The following is a 20586-nucleotide window of genomic DNA, read 5'->3' as shown; positions in this document are numbered from 1 at the left end:
GCTATGGGTCCTTGATCCTATCCTAATAAATCTCACTGGGACTTCGTTCTAATGCACTGGGCGCTTTCACTCCATTTCCGTTTGCACATCCCTTCTGCACTGCTTACTGGCTCTAGTATCCAGGTCTACACAATCTGCTCCGACTGTTCTGCTTGACCCCGGCGAGAGCAGAGCTGCTTCCGTGTTGAGCGACTCGTCTGTGTGTTGCTTCTGGCCTCAGTGCATCGGGGCAGGTGCAACTCCGTGCCAGCTCCGGGTTTTTCGGGGTGAGGTCGGGGACAGTATGTGAGGCACATGAACACGCAGGTGGCCAGGAGCAAGTCCAGCAGGTTTTGGCAGTGCATTTCTGCTAGGCTGGGGGCTCTTTGCATGTGGGCCCCGTGTGATTTCCCTAATTACCCTTGTTACCCTTCCCATATAACTTGCACAATGTGCTCTGGGTGGTTTGCAGGCTGCCACCCCCACACACCTTACCACTGGATCCTCGAGGGAGTGTCGCACCGTGACGCTGCTCAGGCATGTGGTACGTGACTGAGCAAGGGAGGCAGGAAGCCACCGTGGCCTCCTTTTCCTCCGCAGTTGTGAGAACCTGGTCTGTACCTTTATTCCAGCAGGTGCCCCTTGGACAACTGGATGGTGGTATAGGTGGCATCCCTCAGATTTGGGGCTCGAGGCCTAGTGGGCAACCGCCCAGCACTGCCTCTGCCTACAGCATGGCGTATAACATTGTCAGGAGATAGATTCACACAGAAAGACTCCGAGTTCACACACTGCCCAGCACTTGTTGGACATTTTTCATCCTTGGGCTGCCACTGGCATTTTCCATCCCTTAACACCAAGCAAAAAAATGCTTATGAGAGAAAGCAGGGACGCTGCAGTAGTTGCCCACAGTATGCAAAGCCCAGATTCATTTAAAAGGTTGTGAACTGAAGTGCTGGTAAAGATGGAAAAAAGTAAATAATCCCCTAATGGAGTATTTAGAATTCACTTTATCATCTTTCCCAAGTGGAACGTACCATTAGTTTCCTGGTTCTGCATTTGTAAAAGCAGATTGTTAGGATTAAGAGCCGGGTGGGTTTGAAAATATGACACTTTTGTTTAATATTTTATCATTTTGGCAGTTAGATGGTATGGAAAGAGCAAGCCTGTTGAAATGATAAAGCTATTCAAAAGATGAGATGAAGTGTTGAGCTCCTCAAATAGTAAGAGGTCATCCATTTATCATGGCAAGATTTTCAGGAGTTCAGCTTTTGACCTAATGGGGACAAGATCTAGAGGAATTCCTTTTTAGTTCTTAGACACTGCAAAGTTTTTGTTTTAAGAAAACAAAACAAAACACATGGTTAAAAATGGAACTGAAATGGTGGTACCATACAGTTGGTTTATTTGGATCAGAATCCCAGATGCCTACAGGTAACACATCCATAGGTGTAATCACAAGAGTGGCCCTTCAAACATTGGCTGAACAATCTGTTGGTTCTTGGATGATCCTCTCTGGGGTTAAGGGATGAGTCAGGAAACCTTGCCATGGTTGGAGACCTTGAGTGGCCATGGCAAAGCTCAGAAGGAAGAGCTGTCAACACACCGCTTTGCTTGCTTTCTTGTACCCAGCAAAGAATTGCTGTGTTTACCTTTCAGATGTCTGAGAAATGACTTCAGAGGAGGTGCTGCTACTCAGTTTTGCTTTCCAGCGTATTCTGTGATTCCCAAAACACAGGACTCAAATGATGTCTCATCAGTACAGGGAAGAGCAGGTTTATGCTGTCTGTCTTCCTGTTCTGGTTACTAACAGGCAATATTATGATTGGCTGCAATGCTGATGGAACGGCTGCTGTTTCTAATGCTATTTTTATGTGTTTTAGCCTGCTGCTAAAGGGAGTATAAAAGCTAGACTATGTTATGCTGGTTTTAGCAGAGCAATGGCTGGCATAATTGTGTGTATGAGATTTCTGGGGTGGGGAAAATTTCTAGGAAAAGCAATCTGTATGGGAATAAATTGAAAGGACAATTTATTGTGAGGACAGGGGGAGTACAACTCTGATAATTCTGCTCAGTCTCATATTGGCTTTTAATACCAGTGACCATGGTATTCTCCAGGATCAACTTTGTGGAGGCACCATGTTCCAGAAATTCTGGTCTTACCTGAGTGGCAATTCCAGAGGCAAATCTTAGGTGACTGTTCCACCAACCTCTGGCAATTGGGCCATGGCGTTCTTCAGGGGACAGTCTTTCCCCTCTATTATTGAACATCTGTAAAGCCATTGGAAGTGGCTCTTAGGAGATTTAGCCATTGGCATGCTGGTGACACACAGCTTTTTCTCCCTGTGCTGTCTGAATGAGGTGAGGCTCTGCAGGTCCTGGATCAGGGTCTAGACTCAGTGATGGACAGGAGGAGGGCCAGTAAGCAAAAGCTGAACCCTGCAATGTGAGTCCTGTGGACAAGTATTTCCTGAGTCTGGGAGGTAGGGTCATTGCCGGTGGGTTTGGGTGGGTTGCACCGCCTTTGAAAAATCCGCTTCGTTTCCTGGGGGACTCCTAGATCCATCATGGTTGCCGGAGTCCCAAGTGGCCACAGCAGCCTAGAGTGCCTTTTACCAGCTTCTTCTGGTTTGCCAGCACCAGCCTCTCCTGGTCAGGGATAGATTGCACACAGTGGGGCAGGTGCTACTAGCCTCCAGACTGGATTGTTGCAGTGAGCTCTGGGTAGGCCTGCCCTTCAGGCTGGTCCAGAAGTGGAATAGTGCAGAATGAGGCACCTCGGCTGTCATCAGCAGCTGTCCTCTTCCGCTTGCTACTTCTTTTCTGAGAGAATGGCACTTGCCACCTATTTGCTACTGGGACAGGTATAAGGCTTTGGGACGAGAGTACAAAGCTCTAAAGAACTTGGGGCCAGGATACTGAGGAGAGGACTTGCTCCCTTATTATCCTGCCTGGCCACTGAAGTCACCAGATGCCATGTTCATAGTGGCCCCCTATGGGCCGATGGCCCAACTGGAGTCTGCCCATAAATGCAGCAGTCCCATTCCTCTGGCACTCCTTGCCTCTGGAGGTCGGGCAGGCAGAACACATCCTAACACATTTTTACTTCAGGAAGCTTTCTTTAGTTAACTAGCCACTGGTCTTGTTGATCTGCTGTTTTTAATAATGTATTTTATTCTTTATCATTTTCATCTTTTATTATTCACTGCTCTGGAATTCATGCAGATGTGGAATGGCATATAAATGTTACAAAGAAATAAAATGGAAACTTAAGAAAACCCTACAACACTACTTAAGGGATCGGGAAAGGAGGTTTCAGTGCTAGAAGCCAGCCCATCAGCACTATTTATCTATTTACTTATTGCTTTTATATACCATCCACTACAAGCGTCTCAGGACTTGGCTAGTCTGTCTGTAGAACTGAAATATGTTCTTGCCATAGATCAAATCATTGTATTTGCTTTTGGTTTTGTCTCAGCATTGAGAGCTGAGCTGTACAAAGAACGTTTCCTTTCCTGCTTCTCCACTGCACAAGCTCTAGGACTGCACTGTAGCAGAAGAGCTCCGATACCCAAGAACACACCTTCCCTAACCTGGTGGCCTTCAGAGGCAATAGGACTGCAATTCCCAGAATTCCCATCCAGCAGGCCATTAACTGAGAATTCTGGGTGTAGCAGTCCAAGCATGTCTGGAAGGCACAAGGTTGGGGAAGGCTGGTTGGTCTGAAGATACAGAGACAGATGACCCTTCAAGGGAGTGTCCTCTTTTGAAGCACATAACCTGATTTAACTTCGGAGCAGAATTAGCAGGGGGAGTACACCAAGCAGGGCAACATTGAAGCCTTTGGTGGAACAATAATATTTTGAACTAAAATTGGAGCAAGACGATTTGAGCCATTCCCCACCAACAGTCCCTTCTCCAGACCGCCTTTGGAAACCACTCACATTGGCTCCTCTAGGGAAACAAATCAAAACAAAACAAACCTGGAAAAAAACCCCCAGTTTCGGGTGGGAATATACAGACAAGGAAGTGTTTGTGTTTTCCCACACAGTAAATTTATGGCAGCAGTACTGGTTTCCTGTGTTGGGTAAATCCAGAATAAATCCTGGAAGAAAAAGGTTGCTTATATGTGCCTTTGTGTTATAAAATCAAACATAAGTCCCTTTCTCAGAAAGCTGCAGAATCCCAAGCCAGGTTACTGCTTAGCATTGGGGTTACTTTAAGAAGATGGAATTAGCTGGACTGAGAAGCTGCTGTAGGCTAACAGTACCAGTGGGGAGATACAGGTGTTCCCATCAGCTGCAGAGAGCAGAGACAAGGGTGTCCATTTGTTTCTGAATGGACCCATTTAAATCATCTAGTTCAACAGAGGCAGTGAAGTTATCAAACCAGTTTTCCTGAATGGTTCCTCAATCAGACATATTTGCATGTTTAAGCACACACAGAGGCTGATCCAAAACTGAATTGACATGTCAATAAATCTATCAGTAATATTTTTCATACTGTTGTTACCAGTATTTCTCATTGGTTTAGAACATTATATCATGCCTAAAGACATCAAGATGCCATTGGAATACATGATCTGAAAACCTAATACTCTGTGCATGATTGGAAGGTTATAAAGATCTTGTGTAATAGGATGGCATACAAAAGCTTTTAATAAATAAATTTAAAAAAATGTCTGTACATGGGCTATGATTTTGTAGTTGGCGGTGGGAGCCACTACCCAGGTGCATGCTATCGTAAGTAACTGCAGGGTGCCTGAGTGATCTTTCAATAAACTGCTGAGGTTCAAGGTGAAAGGGGCCTTTCCTGACTGAACCTGGTTATCCTGTCTTGTGGCTGCTATCCAGGTGCCCCAACACCCGGCACAGAGCTGCCATCATCCCGCTGATTTGACTACATGTTCTTTGCAGGGAGAAATGAAAACGCGTGTAGGAGGCCTGCTGTATTTCACTAAATTTGGCCAGACTTTCAGAAATGCCAGTTTTAACATTCTCATTCAAAGGTATCCTGAAGTGCAGGTGTGTTTTTACAACAGCAAATGCCTGTCTGCCAAAAGACTTCTCCAGCCAGCATGTAAACCTACTTTTTCAAAGAATGATTTGTATAATATGAAAATAATAGTTCCATGGAAAACATACACCCCACTCCATTTTTTAAAACTCTTCCTCTTGAAAAGGAACAAAGTGACTTTGTTGTTAAACACCAGATGAGATATGAGCCTATGGGATAATGGAATGTGCAAATAGTGGGAAAGAGCTACTGTGCAGGTAATATTCTTTGGCATAGACACTAAATCACTGCATTCCATGATTACTCCACCACATACTTCTGACCAAGCTAACTGACTTTGGAAAAACAAAATATCCATTTGGATGTGGCCTGAGAGATCTGTAAAAGCAAGCGGGCTTGTCAGTTCTTGTATCAAGAGAGGGAAGGTTCCAGCATATCTCTGCTATTTAGTGTTTCTTGTCTGTGTCTCTCAACCATATTAAAAATGATTTCCTAATATGAATAATTAAGCAAATATAAGTTGAATGTTATATAGTCATAGATCCATAGAATAGTAGACTTGGAAGGGACCAAGAAGGCCATTGAGTCCAACCCCCTGCTGTTGCAGGACACCAAGTTACACCATCCCACTCAGCTGGCTGTCCAGTTTCTTTCTGAATGTGGGAGAGCCCACCCCCTCTCTAGGCAGCTGGTTCCACCATCGTATTGCTCTGATAGTGAGGAAGCTTTTCCTGATATCTATCCTGAGCTTATCTATCTATTCAGGATAGATAAGCTTGACAACCCCGATTGATTATCCTATGCTTTAGTATCGGCAAGAAGAGATCTTGACCTTCTTTGTGACAGCCTTTGAGGTACTTATAGAGGGATATCATGTACCCCTCAGTCTTATCTTCTCAAGGCTGAACATGCCCAGTTCCCTCAGTCTCTCCTCACAGGGCAGTGTTTCCAAACCCCAGATCATTTTTGTTGCCCTCCTCTGGACCCTTTCTAATTTTCCTGCATCATTCTTAAATATTGGGGTCCAGAACTAGACACAGTATTCCAGATGAAGTCTGACTAGTGAGGAGTACAGAGGAACTACTACTTCTCATGATTTGGAAGTAATACTTTTGTAAACATACCCCAAAATAGCACTTGCCCTTTTAGCAGCTGCATTGCATTGTTGGCTGATATGTAGCCTATTGTACACAACTACTCTGAGATCTTTTTCTTTTTCAGTTCTGTTGAGCCATGTATTCCCCATCTTGTATCGATGCATTTGGTTTCTTTTTCCTGGGTGGAGGGGTTGGCATCTGTCCGTATTGAATCTCATTTCAAACCAATTTTCAAGTTTATTAAGATTGCCCTGGATCTTCATTCTGTCTTCTAGGGTGTTTGCTATTCCACCCAGTTTTGTATCATCTGCAAATTTGCTGGAGACAGTAAAAAAGCAACTGGACAGTCATCTGAATGGGACGGTATAACAGTATCCTAGAATAGCAGGGGGTTGGACCCAATGGCCTTCTGGCCCCTCCCACTGTTCTATGATTCTATGATTCAGCACAAGATCTTGGAGAGATGCTGTCTTGGAGTGGAGTAGACAGTGCTACTAAACAGTGTAAGGCAGTTTTCTATGAAACACTTAAGAATATAACCAAAAAGAGAGAGACAAATGATGTATTCATGGTTTGATAAGGTGAGTTTCAAATATCTGTTGGTCACAGCTAATGAGAAGACAGACAGCATACAGGACTAGGAACTGATGTGTGTTTTAGATGTTAATGGCTTTCAGATGAGGATGAGAGAAGGATTCTGAACAAAGACAAGATTTCATTAATGAGTCCTTTAACTGATAGTTTGAAAAGTGTTGTTCACCATGAGAATGAAGTATGATTAGGGTGTAGCTTGGTAGTACAGCACTCCCTTTTTAACCAGAAAGTCCCAAGTTCACTTCCCAGCATCTCCAAGCAGGGTGTCAAAAGTGTATTCACTGAAACCTTGGAGAGCAATTGCCAGACACTGCAAATATCAGTCTAGATGTCTCACTGGTTGCCAGCTTCCTGTGTTCTCTAGGTCTGAAAGGCCAGGAACACCTTTCTGGCTTCCTGGAAGGAAGAAGCGCTAACAGCAGTATTAATCTAAGTGTCTGCCCTCAGAGTCAGAGAAGTTGCTCACACCAAGCAAAATGAAGTGACACATATGTCTTCAGTGTATCAGGAACTAAAGCTGCTCCTGGTTTTAGGGCAGAAATGGAGAAGGGAGGAGAGTGTGCATTAACGCAAGAAGATGGTCTATTTCAGCCATGCCTGACAGCTGATCCTGTTTATTATAGAAATTAGTTATGTGCTTTTAATATATGCTATCTTTTATTTTGGAGAAGGGCTTGAGCTTTTTTGGCTTACCATGGAGAACCTAGTACCTGGGTAGAAATGTCATATAAAAGCTGGGGTAAAGAGAATTCTAGGCACAGATTAAATTCCTTCTCTTGATTCATGAACAGAAGCTTGCTCTTGAGGATATCTGTGTCCCCTTTTCAAGCTGGTGCTCACCAGATTTTTTGGACTGCATCCCCCATCCTCCACTAACTGGGAATGAAGCAATTTGCATCTGGAAGACAGCAGGTTGGGGAAGGTCTTTCTATGCCTACAATTCCAAGACTGATCCCTTTTGCTACCAACAAGGAAAAAGAAAGAAAGAAAGAAAAACAATATTTCTAAAATATCCCTGTGAGGTGGACAGCATTTTTTCCAGGAGGACTGCTATAATTTTGGCAGCTGCTAGTGGTCAGATTGTCATCAGGTGAAGCTTGCCAAAAGCATCTAGATGAAATAATGGGGGAGGGGGTTCCCATACTGTGCCTGGTTCCTATCTGGCTGTTAAAATGGGGGGGTGGGCAACTTGTGGCAGAGTCTGGGGATCACTTTGGTGGTACAGCAGCACCGGAGCAATGGCTTCCCATTACAATTCCATGGCAATTCACTACAGAAGCTTTAAAGGGACAGATGTTGCTTGTTTTGAAGGGAGATGTTTCTGTTGAAACTTCTGTAGTGGTTTGCCCCTCCAGTCTGGATGGCAACCTTCCCAATTATTTTGATGCCATGGCTACTGTGCTGCTGAATTTGCTGACCTGGTGGTGCATGCGGGGAGCCATGAACACCCCCACACACAGTTGGCACCTTGGTCCTACAGCTCTAGACAGCCATTTAGGCCAGGTGCAGGTAACACAGCAATCTATGCTGTTGGGCAAGGGAGGTGTCCTACCCCTCCCACATCTTTGTCTCCTTTGTGAAATTCATTCTTTTTCTTACTGGCAGCTGGGATCACCTCCAGCCAAAGTAAGGCGGGTGATCTTCATTTCCCACGTGGGTCCCTAGGCCAGATGTGGGGCTCAGAGTCATTCTTTGGAAATGAAGACGGTGAGTGACTGCAGACCAACACTTCGCCCTGCAGCCTCTCCCGCTACCAAGAAGCAGAGCCCGGGGCAGTTTCTCAATGGGCAAATGTGCTCACAGGCTCCAAAATCTTGCCTACCTCTAATTTAGGGCACATCCCACACCACCGTGGTTTGATACCGATTTCTGTTTTCCCCAGAGCATCCTGAGAACAGGAGTCCAGCAAAGGTGTGGTGAAGTATCTGAGAGTGCTCCTGACACCATTGCCCTGGAACAAATGCTGAAAGATGAAATCAGTTTAAGAAAGTAGCATCAGTATCGCTGCCGTGTGCCAAGGCCTAGTCTATCTGCTGTGTCTGATGAGAAGGGATGTGGATGACTTGATCCAGATTAGCATGTGCTTGGTTCCAGTATGAATGCAGCAATGGAGCTAAGAGTCCCAAGGCAAAGCTGTGCGTGTTTACTCAGAAATAAGCCCCACTGAACTCATTACACATAAGTGTTTTTACACAGTTGGTATATGAGGGGGTGGCTGTAACTATATCCTCCATCTGAAGGACCATTTGCATCTGCAACTGAGTAAATTTCTGCTTTTGGAACTATCTGCTGGGTACTGTGTCCTGTTTTTTGTGTGCAAGAAGAGTAAGCAGGGTTGGCTTCAGCTAGATATACGTCAGTCTAGCTGAAAGAATAAAAGCATGGTTCACATCCAGGGAGCTTTAGTACAATTACAATTAGCTGTAAACCTTCCACATTGAACTCACACACTGTTCAGACAGAATTGCTTGGGCAAAACCACTTAAATTGATCTCATTCTCCAGATTTCAAAGACAGCATCCATCTTAAATGCAAATAAACATGGTTTATGAAGGGTGTGGTGAAAATAGCAACTTGATTTATCTCCATTTTTTCCAGTAGAGAAGGCTTAAGTCTGAGTAGGCATGGACAGGGTTGTGTATTGATAGTTCAATCCTAAGAATGTTTATTCAGATGAAAGCTCAGTTTTATTCAATAGACTTACTCTCACGTAAATTTGCACAGGACTGCAACCTAAATAGGCTAGTTTTCAAGGCTGCCACCAATCTCTTCGTTGCATTTGCTGCTACAGATGCCATTGGAATTCAACACAGAGAAGTTTTACTAAAACAATGTCAAATAGAAAAGATTTTTTAAAACAATGCATGGTGTTCCCTTATATTGAAAAGACTTCCTTTGATTCAAGCTCTTCTCCAGACGTGTTTTGTTTGTTTTTCTTGGATTTCCAGCATGGGCATCGATTCATAGTTTGCTGCCCTGGAGGGGTTTTATTTTCAAATCGCTCCCTTGCTGCTGTTGTAAGTTGTACCAAACAGCTCTGACTTTTCCATGCGGTCCCCGGGCTGTGACAGACGCATGCAGAAGACCCCAGGTTCAATTCTGGGCAGCTCCAGGCAGGGCTGGAAAAACTCCTGCTTGAATCCCAGCCACTCATAGCACCTGTAGGGCTAGACGGCTGGGCTAGGGATCTGAAGCAATGTAAGGCAGCTTCCTATGTACAGAGGCCTCTAATGGATATGCATCAAAACACGTCAATCCGTCCTTTCCAAGGAGGTCACAGTTGTTTAAATCTGCTGTGCTTGGACCATTCACTGCCCAGCCAATATCACCCCTCCAAATACCCCCCACCCCAGTGAGCAATCTAATTGCAAAAGTAATTTTCCACTAAGTATGCCTTTAAACCGCAAACTGACCCTTTTTTTCCTGACCCTTTCTCTGGCTTCTTGTGGCTTCTGCACACACAAAACAGATTAAATTAACAGCTGATTTTATGTATCAGTCACATAACCCCGAAGATGCTGGCTTTTTTATTTAATCCTTATTTAATCAACATTTGTCCTTATTCTGCAAGCAGCTGTGTCCATGACCAAATTCTCAGTGGGCGACTGAGCCAAGAAATGAAGAGAAGGCAGCCCCCCAAAAGACGGTGCTGTGAAGGTACCATGCAGAGATATTGACACAGCTGAGTGCAAGCCTGGCAAGTTACAGCAAATGTCAGAGGGAAAAAATGGATTTGTAGCTGTGAAACCTACTGAGAGGTAAAATTAGGCATGTGTTGTCTCAGTATAAGTTAGAAATGGTGCAAGAGAGGGCATTTGGCTGTAGCCCTTTCAATGTCTGCCAACCTAGGGTAAAACTAACTAGTCAGAGCTTATTCAGAAACATTTTGCAGCAGCAAATTCAATTTTCAGAATCATTGAAAGCTTTGTGTATGTCCCTTACCTTTCAAAAATTGAATTAGCACCTGCAGTATGAATGCCTTGTATGTTGCTACAAACCAAAAATCCAATTAACTGCGGCTGTCCTGAAAGCGAAACACCAGTTCAGGTGGCTAAATGATTGCTTGATTGGAAAATCTGATTTCCAGGTTATGGAAAAGCAAAGATTGCTCCATTGATCTGTAATCCGTTTCTGTCATTTCTTCAAAACAGAGACTTGTTTTCCTTTGAGTATCATCCCTTTGGTACCAGTATACAGGACATATGCCGCACTAGCCTAACTTTATAAAGAAAGCTATCCAGTATCTCAGATTGAGGGCATATGCATGCATCCACTTATCCAAAATAGACACATTAAATTCAATCATATATTGAACTTTATGTCACGACTAGCCCCCACCTTTCGACTTACAGCACAATCATACGGAGAAGTTATCCTACTCATAACTGAGGTCAGTGGAGCTTAATGAGTTTAACCCTGACCCTGTTTGTCAATCAAATTGCAGCCCAACAGAACAACCCTATTCGTGTCTATTCAGAGTGAGCTTTTTGCTTTCAATGGGACCTCCTTCCTGCAAAGTGGTTATAGAATCACAGTCCTAACAATTGGTGACTCTCACTATGGCCCATTGTCTCCAGTTGTTCAAGTAACAAGATATGGAGCCAGTCTGGAAAACATGATAGGGCAAAATCCACCAGAAGGACATTGACCTGGGTAATGGGCTAATCCAATATGATAAAATGAAGATGGCCTTTAGTGTTGATCTGAACCAAAGTGTGCATTATGCCTCATTAGCAACAAGGCAAATAATAATTTTATTGCATGCAGAATGTAGAATCATAGACTTAATGCTTCCTTCAAGTCACAGAAATAGCTGATGAATAACAGAAATGTCTGTGAAAAGAATAAAAGGGAGAGAGAATATCAGATGCTTGCCTTTGTATGTAATTCTAGGGGTTCTATTTTTATCTAGGTGGGGAAAAGTATTATGGTGTGGGAAACATTTCCATGATGTGCGAAGGCCCAGCTCTGTCTTAAGAGCAAACCAAACAAAATATGGTCTTATGACTATTTCTGGTCATTTAAATAAATAATAATGCAAGAGGTCTGCAGTGTGCAAGCTTCTTGCCCGGGGCTGATCACGAAGCTTTAGCAATTTGTCTCATGTCACTAGAAAATGTTTCCTTGGAGATGTGAAGATGGGTTGGAATACTGCATTCCAGGACTGGCATGCATGGCAGCCATGGTTAAGCCCTACTGTGGCCCCACGTGCCAGCAAAAGCCCCTTGCAGTGTTTTATCCTCTTGCCCTTGGGCAGCTGCCTGCTCTTCTACTTCTCACTCTGGCCCAGGCTACGGTGGCGGTGGTGGCGGTGGTGGTGAGAAGGAAGAGCAGCTGGTGCCCCTGCCTACTTGCCTGCTGATCTCCACCTGGCATGCAAGCTACTTGCCACAGTGATGAGAAAAAGAACAGAGGAGGAGCAGTGGCAGCCGGTGACAACGGAGTAAGAAGGTCGATCCGGTGAAGGAGGAGGCCCATTGAGAGGCCTCAGGACCTGGAGCCATGCAAAGCGTTCTCCATATGGTTGTATTGAAGCAACTCATCCACTGCTGGTGTAGTTTCATGAGGAACAGCTATGACATTGGCAATCATGTACTGTATCACTGCTGTGTCCTAGAAACAAGTTTGTTTAAGGCTGTCTAGGGATATAATGTGCCCAAGGATACAAATAGGGAGGCTATTTCTACAAAGGTTGGCTTGTTTGCTTTAAAAGAGAGAAAGAGAGTGAGGGAAGTCTCTGAGAAACTGTGGATATTCCTTTCTTAGAAATGAAGAGGAAAAATATTTAATGTAGGAAAGGTGAATCACAAACAGAAAGTCAATCTTCTGTTGCTTCTTGTTCAAACCCATGATTAGGGTCTCTGTTAAATGTTTGGTTTTGATGTAATGTCAGTGAATTTTCTATCTTCTCAAGGTTTTTTAAGTGAGGGTGAAACATGTAGTATGATGTTCCAATGTCATTTTACTTACAGAGATTGTTAACAGAAGAACCATGCTAGAGGCCCATTTTTCTTGCCCTTGCTTCTCACAGTGGCTAGCTAGATGTTTCTGAGGAGACCAACAGAGCACCAGGCTCTTGCCTACCCCCAGGGAATGTTCAGAGACATTGCACATGTCTCTCTGAGCCAAGGGTCAGACTAGATGGCCCAGAAGACCCCTTACGACTCGCTCTGTTTCTACATTTCTACCTGGTGGGGGCTTTCCACTGCCGCAATTAATGGCCATTAACTTGTCTAACCTTTTTTCAAAGCCATCAAAATTTCTAGCCATCTCCATATGAAACAGCGAAATGATTTCTGTGAAGAAGGAAACACATTCACCTTTCCTGACCTGAAGTCTTGACTGGGTTATGAGAAGAGGCTAAGCAACAGTGAGAGCTGTTCCGGCTGCCCTGTTAACACTGTGGTGTAGTGGTTGAGAGCGCTGGAATGGGTCTCGAGAGCACTGGGCCATGAAACTCACTGGGTGACTTTGGGCCAGCCTCAGACTCTCAGCCTAGCCTATCTTACAGGGTTGTCCTTGTGAGGATAAAAAGGAGAAGAATATCTTGTTAGCCTCCTGGGCACTTTGCAAGAAGAAGAAAGGCACGGTATAAAGTAATAAAAATAAAAATAGCAATAAATAACATTCAATATGCCAAAATATCAAAATTCCAAACACTTTCTGACTGAAGTGCTGCCCTTTGACAGCCAGGCCAAGGGCGTTTCCAGATAGATTCTCCCAGTGATCAAAGGACACGGTGGAGTATTTCCATCTTGTTCTCCTTAACAAATGGTTTTTAATTGTTATTTGTTTGCTGTGCAGTAAGAAAAAACTATTAGAGTGGTTGTGGGGGAAAGGGGGAAGGGTTACAAATGGAATATGATGTGTGGCCCCAACATAACATGCTGTTTCTGAAATAGGGTGACTGCACTGTCAAAACCTCGACTAGATGCTCCCCAAACAAAATGGACTTAATGATGCTTAAGAAAAATGTTGAGGCCTGAGCTCTGGAGAATCTGAAAGAGGAGGAAGTTTTGTGGTTGAGGACAGTAAGTGGCAACAGCAGACTATCCTGATGAGTTGTTCTTAGCATTGCTAAGGAACAACTCCCTCTCAATTAAATTTTGCGTATGTTATTGGACTTCATCGACTGTGTTCCTAAGTCCAGGCTGGGTGCAACTTCTGAATTCAATGACAACCAGGAGCAAAACTCACATTTGACTGGATACACAGGATTACTTCAGATTTATTTGAACGTTGACATTGTAAACAATGAGCTTGTTACAACAGGAGATTTTCTTTCTTACTTTAAAAAGAAAGCATAACAAAGAGGTGTGCTTGAGTCATCTTTCCCTTTTAGCAGTCAACAATATGGTGGCTAATTAACTGAAGAGGATAAACACTAGTGAGACTGCTATAACATCCACCCATTGGTGCTCACTGTGCTGTGTCCAGGCAAGGCTTTTGTCATGCAATTGCCCTCATTCACAGAATCCGAGGGTGAGTCCAGCAGTTGGTGGCTTCAACTTGTAAACCTCCCATATTCCTCCCCATCCAATTTCTTCCATCTTTCCCCCCATGGAAATAAAAGAAAAATGGACAACAACTTGAAGAAGAAAAGACAGAATAGTTATAAAAGATCTTTGCTTTAGTGGCCCTCTACCTCACTCATATGCTCAGAAGCAAATGTTATCTTTAAATACACAGAAGCACCCATTAACAACACTGATGAGGAAATTAAGATATTTAAAATCTTCCTAACATATTCAAACCTGTAGCGACTTTTTTATCATTTGGGAATGTTCTACCTTCTTGCTTCCAATCTCTGCCTCCTAAATCATTAGGACCCTGAACCTAAGCAGCTAGGCCACTCTGATTCCCATATCTTTTTATGGGATATATCTGATTCTAGTGTCAAAGTGTCAAAGTGACACTAGATAAGTATAAATAAAAGACAGCTACAGATACAGCTTACAGTGTTGGCTTGAGCTGTGGCTGAAGCCCACTAACTGGTATATCAGTTTCCATTTCAGGCTGGGTGACATTCATTCTTCCTTATGTGCCTTTTTCCCTTTGCTTCGATCCCTACCTTATCTGCAGATGCTTTTACTTTGAAGTACAGGACATTTTCTGTACATGCATGAAGTGTGTGGCTCTTGCAGAGAGACATGACACATGCTGCCAGTCAGAAGATGCTGTGTAGCTATTCCACTTTTTCTTCCTGCACATAGTGTTTGGTAAGAAAAAGGTAAAAGAAGCTGTGGGAAAACATTGGAGTGATACAAATAGAAGGCAATTCATATGAAGTACTGTGAATGGGGAAGTATGATTGCACAATAAATGCTTCATCTGGAAGTACTCCAATGTTTGAAGAGCTAATAAGGATTGCGCAAAGGGCTTGTTCTTTCCAGTAAAATTGATGAACTTTTGCTCAGACAGCTATTACTTTCCCATCCTTCACTGCTATACTTTTTTTCATAGTTTTTCAAAATTCTTCTCCAATTCAAAAATTGTCATGAAGGGGCATGTGAAAAACAAGCCTTACAGAGCAATCCTATGTGTGTTTATTCAAAAATGTATCCTGGTACAACCTATGGAAATATTTCTAAACAAAAGTATAAGAAAGTACATTAAATTTTAGGAAAAAGTGACATATAAAACTAAGAGAGAGATGGCGATTCAATATCCTTTTCGGAAAATACCCTGTTCATTGTATCCTCAGTCAGTCAGCTACATGGTTAGGCTTTTTACACAGAAGGTGCTGAAAAGCTGCAGGAAAATCAACTCTACCAGGTTCCTGCACTGTGTTACAGGATGCAATCTGGTGGAGCAAAAGTTCTTTCAGGCTGCAAGGCCGCTCATGTGCAGACCCAACTTAGTTGTGCCTTTTCTCATGTAGCTTGCCCTTGCATGGTTTATTTTTCAAAATAAAAAGCGACATAGAGGGCCCGAGGACAGACTGGGACTGAGGGAAGTCGAGAACTTGAACTTTTGCCTCTGATCAGAATGGGGTTTCTTCATACCTGCCAATGGGAGCTTTCTTCCTACTGTGAATAGCAGCTGTAAATGTGGTGGGAGATGAAGACCATGGAGCAGGGGCAAAGGTTTAAAGCGCCCTCCTTCCATGTCCCAATTGCAATGCAGCTTGGCCCCCTGCACCAGCTATTGGTGTGTGTGTGTGTGTGTGTGTGTGTGTGTGTGTATGCGCGCATGGACTAACAAGAAAAGCCACATCTGCATTTGCCCTTAATTGAAAACAAATGCCAGTGAAACAGCAAACATGGCCCTAACACAGTTAGTCTGTCAATAGTATTTCAAGACACTTTTTTTTTACTTTTCTTGTGTCCTAAAAAATGAACCTGTAATGCAGATATTAGCATGAAAAATTCTCCTCATCACTATCTCCTTGCCAAGAAAATATTTACCTACTTTATGTTTTGCATGAGAAAGTGCTATTCAGGACACAACAAAAGCTATAAAAGCCTTGAAACTGAGGAGGCTTATGGCTCCCATGTCAGTGGGGCAGTGTATCCCTCTGGGGAGCAGCCAGGACTTGTAAGAAGCTGTCCGTGGTTATAAGATTCAGTACCATGGATAGCCCCTTTAAAGTTCAGATTAAAGCCCAGGCGTCACCAGCCTCTGCTGCTTGAACTGTAGTTGGGTTCTTATACCAGGTAAGCCAGGGAACACGAAGACAATCCCACTGCTGTCTCACATGCTCCAACAAGTGTACAAAAATTGCCACTGATTTCAGAAGAGCCATTTTCCCTGCCCCAAAGCTGCTCGGTGTGCCCTTATGAAAATCTATGACTTCCCATGTGGGAATGACCAAGATCAGGAGCATGACATGGAGGAATTGTGCCTTCCTATGGCTTTGTATCTGTCATTTCCAGTAACCACTATCCTGCTCATAGATCTTTCCCATTCACCATGCCTGGCCCTTGGTATGAAGAGACATCCAGCTCCTAATTTGTGGTAGACTCGGCTTGAATGCAGGGGTGTTTAGACCATTTCCCCTGTATGCAAACACACCTCGTTTCAGTGCCTTGACCTCACTCGCCCCCTTGGGGCTAATGGGCAACCTTTCAGAGAAAACCAAATTCGAGAGCAGCTGGACCCTCCTGTTCCCGGCACTCAGCGGCTGTGTGTGCTGACAGCTACTGGTAATAGTTCGCATATCGCCACCCTGCTCCATTCTAGAACAATGGTGAAGTTATAAAGTAACATGGATTGCTTGAGGATGGTGACAGTGATTCTAAAAGGTAACAAAAGAAACATTTAAACAGATGAACATGGAAGGTGTCTGAATCCATTTATCTTTGGCTGAAAGGCTGCCCAGAGCATGGGAGAAGGGTAGAAAATCAGCGCTTCATTTGGATCCAGGTGCATGTGTCATCGGAGGTGTGAAGGTGAGGAGGAACTGCAGAAAAACAGCTTCTGTAGACAGAGGGGCAGGGGTGCAATTGGCAAAGTCTGGGGCAGTGTTGGAGGGTGCCTGTGCTGGGACGGGGGAGCTGTAAGGTAAAGGAGGGGGCATAGGATACCACTATATTGTTAGTGGTATCCTTCTCCCAGTAAAACAAGGATTCTAGAACCACGCCTGAGTAAGGGCTCAGTCAATCAGTCAAGGACACAATCTTATCTGGACCTCCATAATCCATGAGCGTCCTAAGTAGGACAGAAGAGTTTTGCTCCCACACTGCAAAAACATAGACTGCTGTTTTCAACTAAGTTGGGTGCCTTGGAACAGGAGGGAAGGAGGCTGAGAGTGCCGCCAGGTGGTGGCACATGTCTCCTCCCTTCTTTGATCCCTGAATGCCTCTGAGGTGGTGCTTAGAGGCTTGGAGTTGCAGGTGGCACTATGCTCTGCATGCCAGCTGCAGGGGCGGCGGAAGCTCTCCAGGGGTGGGGACCCAGCTATGAGGTTGGAGTGATTTTCTGACCGTGTCGCTGGGTCTCCAAAAGACCCTGTGGCTGCCTAGACACTGTCTAGCGGCTGTAAGAGTGTGCTGTGAAGGTCACATCCTATCCATGTTTGCACAGGACGTTGCTGACTGCTGAATGCTGAGAGTTGTAGGACTTTTCCTGTTTAAAGATGTGGAAGACTGCACCTTAGATCTAGAATAATTTGTATTTGAGAATAAGCAACATTTATTCAAAATAGATTTAAAACAAAGACACACATACAAAGCTGCCTTAGACTGAGTCTAGGCCAGTATTGTGGGCACTGAGCAGCAGTGGCTGTCCAGGGTTTTTCTTCCCTCTGTGCAGATGCCAAGCTGCAGCGTTCTGGCACTGGATGACAGCCTCATCCCGATAGGCACATCAGCCATCCTCTTAAAAGAAACATCCAGTCTTTCTATTCATGCAAGGGAGAGGAGGGTCTTCCAACTTGCTGTCTGCAGGCTTTATTAAAACTTGTACTTGTAAAAAATGTATTTTAAAAACTGCCACTCAATTTGTCTGGGGTCTGTTTTTAATTAACTAAATAGTGCAGTACTTCTAACTCTCCCAATTCTTTACTTTTGGCATAGAGCACACATGTCTATAGGACTGATTCAGTGTCATTTCAAACTTGTAATTTGAAAATACACTTCTAAAGACAGGCAGGATTGCATATTTTCTCGTGCTTCCAATTTGCTATGCAGTCTGTCACCCTCCTTCTAACAACATCCTAGTTATTAGCCTCTTCTGCAGGGACAGGGGAACTTTGTCAAAGAGCCCATTCCCACCTGGTGGTCTGAAGCATGTTAACAGATAGATCAATAAACATCAGGTAGGAGGACCAAACATCTTTGCTTTAAAAATGCCATGCCTGACATTTGAAAGCAAAGAACAGGAATGCTGGAGGAATGCATACTTAGGTATGAAAATGAAGAGAATAAGTGGCTGTAGCACAGTCTTCCCCAACCTGGTACCATCCAGATATTTGGGATTACAACTCCCAGCATTCCTGACCAGTGGGGCTGATGGAAGTTGAAAGCTGTGTTGGTGCGTGGAAAGCACCAAGTTGGAGAATGCTGATGGGAAGATGCATAAGCTAGCACTTTGTAAGAGGAATGATAGGGGAGTGATCTGGTTTTGAGTTTTGAAAAGATGAGATCTCAAAAGTGAGTCGCTTAAGATCCTTATTATTCAAATTATTTTAGGGTAGTCACAGGGCCTGCGCCAGGGGCACTGATTCAGGCAGAGCAAGGGGGTAAACACAAGCGGTACAACCCTTACGGAGAATGCATCATCACCCAGGTAATGTGGTACCTCTCATTTGGGTACTACTTTTCACACTTCATTTTCTAGCATTTAATGCTAGGTTAGCTTCAGCAAAGGACATCAAACTGCTGGATGTAATAAATATTAATAATACTTGTTATGTCATTTATATTTTAGGTTCCATGCATGCTCCTGTTTTCAGTACAGTCAAAAAGAAGCCCCTATCACTTCACTAGCAGCAGAACCAAGAACACTACAATTTCACACCAGAGTAGTTTGTCAATACAGTAAATATCGAAATAGTTGTACAGTTGTCAGTTTCAAATATTTGCTGGCCCATTGGTCAGCTTCAAGGAGCCCTTTGATACATCAGTGTTCAGAGTTGAAAGGGCAATGTTCTCATATATCCTTCGAGATTCAAAGCATCTCAAATTATGAAGCAGAACAACCAAATCCTTTTGAAAATTCTTGTTAAGAAATCCATAGAAGACTGGATTGACACATGTTGAAATCATGGCTACTAAGTGGCACAAGGTAAAGACCACATTATGGTGGCAGTTCATGAGGGCCTCATAGTTCCAGTCAAACACTATGTTAAATACATTCAGGGGTAACCAACATGTCCCAAAGGTCAGAACAATTGAAATCAGCATAATGTTAATCCTTTTATTCTCATTTAGTCTGTTCTCATTCTCCCTAACTTTATCGACTTTATTATGCCTCTTCCGTAGACATACAAATATCCTTAGATAACAGATGAAAATGAACACAAGTGGGAAGAAATACTGGAAAACTAACATGGTGGTGGTAAAGCCAAGCCGCTCTTCAATGGATGGCCACACCTCAATGCAGACAACTTTGTTGGCATAGATATCATTGTGGTAAGAAAGGTTTCTAAGGGGATCATCAGTGATTTGGTGGAATATGAAAAAGGGAGTTGATATTATTAGAGAAAATGCCCAAATGAAGATAATTGCCCAGAATGCATGAGAAATGTTGGGCTTCCAACCACGTGGGTTCACTATTAACTGATACCTCTCGACAGCAATTAACACAAGGGAGAATGTAGAGACAGTGATGGACATGCTTTGCACAAAGGAAGTTAGTTTACACATGGCTTCTCCAAACACCCAATAATCCATCAAAGTGTATGCCACAGTGAAAGGAATGCACATGACACAAATGAAGATATCAGAGATGGAGAGATTGGCAATCAAAATGTTGGTGACGTTTTGGTTCTCTTTCTGTTTCCTGATGATAACAATCAGGCAAAGGTTGCCAACAAGCCCCACCAGCGTGACTATTGCATACGCCGTGATGAGCAGGAAGATTGCAGGAAGAGAAGGATGGCAGGATTCAAACTGCATAACCTGGGACTTGCTGCTGTTTGCAACTGATGGACTCATGCCAGGATCTTGAATGGTTTTATCCATCATGGAACGCCACTGAAATAACAGGCATAGTTTGGATTAAAAGTCCACTTAAAAAAAAATCCTACTTTGTATATTGATGAAATTATGGGTGGAAGACCCCTGGCAACTTTCCTTTCTTCCCTTCACCTTTTTTAATAGGACCAACTGGCAGAAGACACACAAATCTCTAACAGAGATTTTCAAAAATTACAACACTGTGAAGTTAAAACATCAGCTGCAATCTATCAATTGCCTCAAGATAAAATTCTGTAGAGGTCCAGAACACACTCTGAGCT

General features: G+C 43.6%; 1 protein-coding gene across 1 annotated transcript; it reads right to left on the bottom strand.

The window, feature by feature from the left end:
• Nucleotides 1-18342: 18342 nt before the first annotated feature.
• Nucleotides 18343-20311, bottom strand: LOC123035876 (neuropeptide Y receptor type 6-like). Its single transcript, XM_044454536.1, has 2 exons — nt 19227-20311; nt 18343-18382 (listed from the first exon to the last, which is right to left on the bottom strand). The coding sequence occupies exons 1-2, from the start codon at nt 20309-20311 to the stop codon at nt 18343-18345; spliced, it is 1125 nt and encodes a 374-aa protein (XP_044310471.1).
• Nucleotides 20312-20586: the final 275 nt, after the last annotated feature.

Source organism: Varanus komodoensis, unplaced genomic scaffold, assembly GCF_004798865.1.
Source record: "Varanus komodoensis strain SLA01 unplaced genomic scaffold, ASM479886v1 scaffold7_3, whole genome shotgun sequence".
Classification (NCBI taxonomy): Eukaryota; Metazoa; Chordata; class Lepidosauria; order Squamata; family Varanidae; genus Varanus; species Varanus komodoensis.
This window is presented reverse-complemented; position numbering and strand designations above follow the sequence as displayed.